At 40.6% G+C, this 8,554-nt stretch overlaps 1 protein-coding gene across 1 annotated transcript; it reads left to right on the top strand.

The window, feature by feature from the left end:
* The first annotated feature begins 3,079 nt into the window (after positions 1–3,079).
* Positions 3,080–8,159, top strand: Snrpe (small nuclear ribonucleoprotein polypeptide E). Its single transcript, XM_020176110.2, has 5 exons — positions 3,080–3,216; positions 3,690–3,716; positions 4,892–4,954; positions 6,451–6,529; positions 7,918–8,159. The coding sequence occupies exons 1-5, from the start codon at positions 3,163–3,165 to the stop codon at positions 7,971–7,973; spliced, it is 279 nt and encodes a 92-aa protein (XP_020031699.1). The 5' UTR covers positions 3,080–3,162; the 3' UTR covers positions 7,974–8,159.
* The last annotated feature ends 395 nt before the right edge of the window (positions 8,160–8,554 follow it).

Below are 8,554 nucleotides of genomic sequence, written 5' to 3'. Positions count from 1 at the left end.
GATATGGTACAATTTTTTTCAAATCTTGACTTTATTACAGTCTTTTTTTTTTTTTTTTTGGTAGGACTGAGGTTTGAACTCATGGCTTCATGCTTGCAAAGCAGGCGCTCTACTGCTTGAGCCACACCTCCAGTCATTTTGTTCTGATTATTTTGGAGATGGGGGGGTCTCACTTAGGGTCACTTTTTAGTCATGCAAAATTTTATCATTTTTATGTAGTTGAATTTATTATTCCTTTTCTTCTAAAAACCAGCAAGAACATAAAATTGAGGAAAAGACACAATTTTTAAGAACGACAGATTTCTAGGCTTAAACTTAAAATTTCTAGGGTTAAATTTTTTTTTTCAGTACTCAATTTTGAACTCAGGGCCTTCATCTTGAGCCACTCCACCAGCACTTTTTTGTGATGGGTATTTTTAAGATAGGGTCTTGTAAACTATTTTGGGCGGGCTTTGAACTTTAGTCCTCCTGATCTCTGCCTCCTGAGTAGCTAGGATTATAAGCTTGAGCCACCAGCACCCAGTTTAGGCTTAAATTTATATAGGGTGTGTATAAAGAAAAACACATTTCTGAGAGATTAAAAACATTTTTTCAGTGCTGGGGATCAAACCTAGGGTCACATGCATAGTAGATAAAAACTCTACTGCCACTGAGCTAAACTCCAAATCCACATAACTTGATTAAAAATTTATACAAGAGGCTATGGTGGTGCACACTTGTAATCTCAGATACACAGAATGCATAGGTAGGAAGATACCCATTTGAGGCTCCATCCAAAAAAAAAAAATAAAAAGCAAAAAATGCTGGGGACATGGCTCAAGTGGTAGAGCACCTGCCTAGCAAGCAGGAGGCCCAGAATTCAACCCCACTACCACCAAAAACCAAACAAACATATAATCACAGTAAAAATTCCAAAAGGATTTTTAAAAATTAGATCGTATTATTCTAAAGTTTGTATGAAAAATAAAAATAGGAAAATTCTACCTACCTCTACTCCTGTCAGATAAAAAATCATAAAGCTAGACTATAACCGTGATACAGATGTAGTAATTAAACAAGGAGTTAGTTATGAAACCTGATGGCTGAGAATGGTGGCTTGGATGTTGATTTAAAAAAAAGTCATGTCCTGGCCTGCTGATGTTAATAGAAGAACTTGTGACAAATAGTTCATTTATCTATTTCTCCAGGACTGACCACCCCCATGTCTGTGAACCCCAATAAAAGATTGAGGTCTTGGGACCTCCAGTGCAGTGCTCCTTTGTGTGTGTGTGTGTGTGTGTGTGTGTGTGTGTGGTTCTGGGGTTTGAACTTAGGGCTTCACATTTGCTAGGCAGGCGGTCTACCACTTGAGCCACTTCACCATTTACAAGGGTCTTGTGAACTATTTACCTGGGCTGGCTTCAAATTTCGATCCTTGTGATCTCTGCCTCCTGAGTAGCTAGGGATCACAGACATGCGTTACCAGCACTAGGCAGCAGGACTCCTTCTTAAGCCTGCCCACTCTCCCATCTGGAGAGTTCACTTTCATTTTTCTTGCACTTTGCTTTACATTAATAAACTTACTCCTTCTTAAATCTCTTCTGTGTCCATCCCTGAATCCTTTCAATGATGAGATCAAGGACCTATGGCCCCCAGACCAGGTGACCTGAATCTGGTGACCATGCCAGTCCATAAATAGACACAAAAGTCAACTGGACAAAATATAAATGATACATTCAGGTGCACACACATATACATGTACACTTGGTATATTATAGATGTGGCATTCCAGAGTAAACAGAGAGCAATGGAGTTTTGTTTTGTTAGGAGTTCTGATAATAAACTAGGTAGCCACCTGGAAATTATAAGGGCTGGAGGTAGCCACCTAGAAATAATCAAGTGTTAGAGTACCTACCTGCCTAGCAAGTGCAAGTCCCTGACTTAAGATCCCAGTATTGCAAAAAACAAAACAAAAAAACCCAATGATTACATAGATATTATAAAGATGTAATCAGCCCCAGTATACATGAGGATTAATGTTAAAAAGCAAAATTATTTTTTTTGGCAGTACTGGGTTTGAATTCAGGGCCTCATGCTTGCTAAGCAGGTGCTCTACCACTTGAGCCACTCTGAGCAAAGCAAAATAATTTTTTTTAAAAAAGAAGGAAACCACATAGCACTTCTGATGAGCGAAAGGATCAGTTACAGGAATCAACTCATAAGTTCAGAAATCATGACTAAACAACAGGAAAATGCAGAAGCAAACAGCTAAGCAGTTATGCATCTGAGATGAAATGGGCACACCAATGTGTCTATTCCTGCCATCTTCTGAGTTAGCAAATCCATCTCCGTGCACTGAAGCTATTGGATTTGGAGTGGGGAACATTTTCTTTTGGTGGGACTGGGGTTTGAACTCAGGGCTTCCCACTTGCAAAGAAGGTGCTCTACCACCTGAGCCACACTCTAGTCCATTTGCTCTGCTTATTTTGGAGACAGGGTCTCATGAACTATTTGCCCCAGCTGACCTCAAACCACGATCCTCCCGATCTCAGCCTCCCAACTAGCTAGGATTACAGGGCACCTGGCTCTGGGGAAAAAAAATTTAAAGAAATACTTATTTCACGCATTTTAAAAAGCTTTTTGTAGTTTAAAAATAACTTTCATCTCAATGCCTTTTGTTGTTGTTGTTGTACTTTGTTTTTTCTGGTACTAGGAATTCAACCCAGGGCCTCTCTCATGCTGTGAAAGTGCTTTACCACTGAGCTATGCCCCCAATCCTCAATACCTTTAAAAAGTTGGCATTGATGTTATTCCCGTTCAAAAGAAGACTTTAGTTAAACAAATTTTGATTCTACTATTTGCCCTAAGTGGTGTCAATCTTAGGTAAGACCCTTCAATTCTGGGCTTCAGTGTTCTCATCCATAAAGGCTCCTCGGCGCCTCCTCACACCTCCCTACAGGTGGCGCTGTAGGATCGACGCTGGTTCCCAAATTGCCTTGGTTTGGCCGCCCCCGGATGCTAAGAAGCACAGAGAAAAGCGACTCTGTTCGCTAGAGAGGCATTTCCTTAGGCACCACCTAGGTCGCCGCAAGAGCGCACACACTTCCGCTTCCGGTTCGTAATTCCGGAAGTTGCCTTCTGAGGTGGCGTGCAAGTCCGGCGTGGTCTTTGTGAGATTCCACTATGGCGTACCGAGGCCAGGGCCAAAAGGTGCAGAAAGTGATGGTGCAGCCCATCGTATCCTATGCGACATGTTGGGACTGGGAGGTTTGGACCAGAAAACAGGTGGAAACGCAGGCGGACAGCAGGCCAAAGGGAGCGGAGTGCGGGCCCACATCCCATGAGCCCTCGGGGCGGCAGAGCCCGGGGGAAAGCGCGGGTAGTTGAAGAACGGGTGATAACGCAGGGATGGCGGGGTGAGCGGAGGGAAGCCAACTTGAAGAAGCTAAGTGGACGCGGGAGTTAGTGGCCTAGGGGAGAAGGAGAAGCGGCAGCAGGGAGGTTCCGGGGGAGTAAGACAGCGGGAAGAGGGTGCGTCTGGGTCTCTAGGGCGCCCCCAGTGAGCGCCCACGGGAGCGTTTTCCTTGCATGCCCCGCAGATCTCGCCCTCGGAGATAAATAAAGTTTGGTGAGGGTTGGGTGGATCCTCAGGTTATCGAGCAGAGTCTGTGCTGTTTGTGTATTTTTTTCCCTTAACCACAATGGTGCAGAACCTCATCTTCAGATACTTGCAAAATGTGCGTAAGTTTGTTGTTAATCGTTTCCTTACTTCTACCTAAGCAAAATTTTTGTTTATTTGGCTCTTTGCCAACTTCCCTGGCGGTTGATGAGACTTAGGAGGTTGGAGGGGAAGGGTTGCAGGGAAAAGCTCACGTGACAATGGTGTGCACCTGTGCAGACTTCAAACGTGCAAAAAAAAATTGTGCCGTCATGATTACTTTGTGACGTCAGAGTTCCTAATTTCGCAGTGTGTGTGTTGGCAGACGTGACAGTGGTGTTTGGGCATTTGGTACTTTTGTTGTTGGACTTCCCAGTTCCATCCTCTAGAATGAAACACAGAGAGAAACCCTCAAACTAGGACATAAGGTACTGTGTTTAGTACCTTTAGAAAACTTAAATGAAGAAAAGACACTTACAAAAAAAAAAAAGTGAGCAGTAGATTCCCAGGAGTTAGTGGCCACTGCTCTTCTTTGGAGGGATTTTTAGCAACTTAAATTTTAGAGTGTGACAAACAATACAATTGAAAAGTAGATCAATTTTAAGCTATCAGCTTTTTAATTACCAGAGTTGAGCGTCCTTCCCCTGTTACATGGAAAACTGAGAACCTAAGAACACCTGTTTTGGACCTGGATTTTGCTACAGCAGATAAGAATGAAACCCCTGCTCAATAGAAATTACCGTTTTGTGCTATGCTGTTCCCAGTTTTCACTCTGATGTACTGAGAATAAATGAGAAATACGATTTAAGTCCCGAGATCTCAGAAAAAATAGTAGTTTGGATATTACAATATAACATTATCAAATGAAAATGTTTCTTAAAGTAACCAGCTTTGGTTACCAATTCTTAGATGTGGGTTAATTATATGTTTCTTGGCGTATAAATTCCTTAAGCTTTTAAAGTTTTTTCAAATTAGCACACATACCCGTCTAGGGGGTTTCATTGTGATATTTCCATAGATAGACGGTGTAGTTCGAACAAGCTTACCCCTGCATATTTCCTTAACCTCCCTCCCTTCTCCGTTTTTTAAACAGTGTTTGGTGTGTTGTCCTGTCTTTTCTATCTCTGCCTGTCTAACGAACTTTGATGACCCTCTCATTAAGTTTTTTTAAGGAGTCATTTCTCTATTGTTTGATCAAAGTAATTAGGGTTTGTTTACTTTTTGAAAACATTTCTATTTTTGTGATTATTTCAGAGATCTCGGATTCAGGTGTGGCTCTATGAGCAAGTGAATATGCGGATAGAAGGCTGTATTATTGTGAGTACCCAGGCTATCTTTCATAGAGCAGTTTGTTATTAGAAAAAGAGTTCACAGAAAATGATGAGCCAGAGTGATAATCAAGAAGCCAAAGACCTAACCAGTCCAAGGAAAGCTTTCTCAGAGTTCACTTTTTAGCCTTTTCTCCTTGTTCTGGTTGATATGGGTTAGATAATAATAGGGCTGGTGGAGTGGCTCAAGTGGTAGAATGCCTGCCTAGCAAGCACGAGGCCCCGAGTTCAAGCCCCAGTTCCACCAAAAATAAAAAAATAAATAAAAATAATTTAAACTGGCTGCCGGAATGACTCAAATGGTAGAGTGGGTGCCTGGCAAGCATGAGGCCCTGAGTTCAAACCCTAATACTGCCAAATAAAAAGTAATTTAAACAACCATATTAGTGTTTGAGCGAGGGAACAAAACCGGAATTGGGAGGATGAGGGGACTAGTGGAGTGTTTTCATTCTGGGTTAGTTGATACTTTAATAGAACTGGTGGGGTTAAATAAGACTTACAGGATAACAGGATACCTTAAGCAGTGTTTTTGTTTGTTTGTTTGTTGTTGGTTTTGGGGATCAAACCCAGGGCCTCTTACATGCTGAGCACTTGTTCTACTACTGAACTATATCCCCTAGCCCCACCCTAATAATTTTTGTTGTTGTTTAAAAAAATGATTTTTTGGTTTTGGTTCTTTTTTTTGGTGGAATTGAGGTTTGAACTCGGGGCTTTGCACTTGCAAACCAGGTGCTCTACCATTTGAGCCACACTCCAGTCCATTTTGCTCTGGTTATTTTTGGAGATGAGGTCTCAAGAACTATTTGGCAAGACTGGCCTTGAACTGAAATCCTCCCATTCTTAGCCTCCCAAGTAGGTGAGATTATAGGTGTGAGCCATTGGTGGCCAGCTTGTTTTTGGTTTTTGAGACAGGGTCTTGCTGTGTAGACCAGGCTGGCCTTGAAGTTGTAATTGATCTCCTTTCTAAGCCTCCTGAGTGCTAGGATAACAGGCATGCACCACCATGCCCTGCCCCAGTAATGTTTTGAAGAAAAATAAAATACAGCTAGAAGTATTAGGTTAGAACATTTTGGTATTCTGTGTAAGAATCAGAGATTCCATAATAATTCCCCCTTGTTTAGCAGTTGGAAAACAAGCATAGTAATTTGTGGTAATAGTGTTTATAGGAAACAAGGGTAGGGCAGTAGTAGTGGAAAGCAATTAATACGTTTGCACACATACTCTGTTTTGGACACTTTATAAATAGAATTTCATTAGATATGCCATTATCCCTAAGTCCAAAAGGTTGAAGTCATTTGGACCACATTCTGGCTTTCTTTGTTACTGAAAAAAGAGGCTTTAGGTGTTCAGCTGAAAACACCTAAATCAGTAGAAAGATGAATTTCTAAAGTTGGTTGGCATTTCTCTTACCTAGTTAGATAATCTTTTAGAATGGTTTGGATTTGGTTTTACTTGAAAATGACTGTAGCTAATTTACTTTTCTAGGGTTTTGATGAGTACATGAACCTTGTGTTAGATGATGCAGAAGAAATTCATTCAAAAACAAAGTCAAGAAAACAACTGGGTAAGAATGTAGTTGGCCTTACAGAATTCTAGAAGTGTTTATTTTACTGGAAGAACTCATTGACCTGCAGCTCAACTCATGTTTAAATTTAGTCTGCATTTGAGAAGTTAACTTTTGGAGGGTCCACTTGGTTTTGTTTGTTTGTTTGTTTGTTGTGACTAGGGTTTGAACTCAAGACTTCACACTTGCAAAGCAGACATTCTGCCGCTTGAGCCACACCTCCAGTTCATTTTGCTCTAGTTTTTTTGGAGATGTAGTCTCATGAACTATTTGCCCCAGCTGGCTTCAAACCTTGATTCTCCTGATCTCCACCTCCCAAGTAGCTAGGATTACAGGTGGAGCCAGTGGTGCCCAGCTGAGAATTACACTTTTGAAGTATTCTTTTCTGCTTAGTCCTTACCCATACTCCTTTTCTGCTTCTCACTTTCTACCCAGATAACTCTTCAAAATCACCAAAGACTTATGGTGTTAAGTCTAATGGTCAGTGTTCATTTTACTTAATTCAACAGAATTTGACACTATTTCCCATTTCCTCCTTAAAAGCTCTTGATCCGTTGGCTCTGTGACACCATTTGCAGATTTTTTTTTCACTTTTCATTCTTTTTCAGGCTTTTGTATGGTCATTCTTTGAGACCCAGCCATTAAATATTTTGAGTTGCTCAAGGCTTGGTTTCAGTCCTGCTTTCACTCAGTATTTGCCTAGGCATTCCACACCACACCTTCAGTTACAATCTATATACTGATTCCCTTATTTACTTCTGCAGCCCCGACCTCTCTGTTGGGCCTACTCAGCATTTCTCTGTGAAGACTTCATAAGGCTCATCCAAGTCAAACGTTAGAAGTCAATTTCACTTTCTACTTATAAACTGTTTAGAGCTATTTTTGTGTTCATTGCTTACAGAATGGCACCAGTAAACATTTGATGTACTTACTGATTTCTTTGTAGTTCCTTCATTCCCCTCCAGGTGCTCTCCAGGCTTCAGTCTTTTTAAAAATACCTGTCTGACCTGTCATCCCTTTGCTTGAAATTCTTACTGTCTGTCTGTTGTTCTTATGATAAAACAAAAAGCCTTCATGTATTCTGCAAGGTCCTTCGTGATCTGGCCTTTTCTCCCTCTGTTCATCTTGTCTCACACTGTATTATTTTCTGAACTTTAGCCACACCTGTCTTTTGATTCTTTGAACCCGCACATTTGCCCCACCATATTTTTGGAATTTTTAAGAAACCTGGAGTTTAATTTGGTTTTGCTTGAGGTGGAAGACAAGGTATGATGTGTTGAGTTTGTATTCATTACTGGGTTTATTTTATTAATGCTTTGCCACACAGGAGAAAAGCATTTTCAAAAGACAGTTATGTCTTAATAAATAGCTTTTTTTTGTTGTTGCAGGTCGGATCATGCTAAAAGGAGATAATATCACTCTGCTACAAAGTGTCTCCAACTAGAATTGATGAGTGAAGTGACAGTGACAACTTGTTAAGAATACTATACAGTTTTTTTTTAATGATTTTTGTTGGACATACAGCCCTAAAACATGTTCTTACTGTTTTTTGTTGAGACCTCACTGTGTATACAGTTTTCTTCACCCTTATGTTATTATCAAATGACAATAAATACATTGTTTCTTTGTATACAGTGGTAAAGATCTTTTACACAATGGCATTTGCAGCTGATGGTATTTATTTTAAAAGTTTCTGAAGGGTTGGCAGTTGCCCTGGCAGGGCATTTGCTTTTCTCAGAGCATGAACCTATATATTTTAAGGCAAAGAGTTAAGAATTCTACCTGACAGGTAAGCTTCCAGTATTGGTGGCAGAAAAAAATGCTCACAAAAATAAAGAAGGGTTTTACCCTAATGTTTTCGTCAGTTGTAATTCTTGGAACTGGGGGTGTCATTTATTGTAAGTACTTGCGTAGCACATACAAGATCCTGGGGAAGGTCCCCAACACATCAGGGGAAAAAAAAAATCTGGGTGCTAGAACCTCAGATTTTCTAACTAAAATAATAGATTGAGGTCATTTTATTTT

The sequence above is a fragment of the Castor canadensis genome, chromosome 11 (genome assembly GCF_047511655.1).
Source record: "Castor canadensis chromosome 11, mCasCan1.hap1v2, whole genome shotgun sequence".
Classification (NCBI taxonomy): Eukaryota; Metazoa; Chordata; class Mammalia; order Rodentia; family Castoridae; genus Castor; species Castor canadensis.
The sequence above is the reverse complement of the archived record's forward strand: the minus strand, read 5'-3'. Positions and strand labels throughout refer to the sequence as shown.

Bases quoted from the DNA above. Each gene is read 5' to 3' on its own strand.
- Snrpe (XM_020176110.2), top strand. From the start codon at position 3,163: ATGGCGTACCGAGGCCAGGGCCAAAAGGTGCAGAAAGTGATGGTGCAG. The intron at 3,717-4,891 runs GTGCGTAAGTTT...TGATTATTTCAG, and splicing joins TCTTCAGATACTTGCAAAAT to AGATCTCGGATTCAGGTGTG. The intron at 4,955-6,450 runs GTGAGTACCCAG...TTACTTTTCTAG, and splicing joins GGATAGAAGGCTGTATTATT to GGTTTTGATGAGTACATGAA.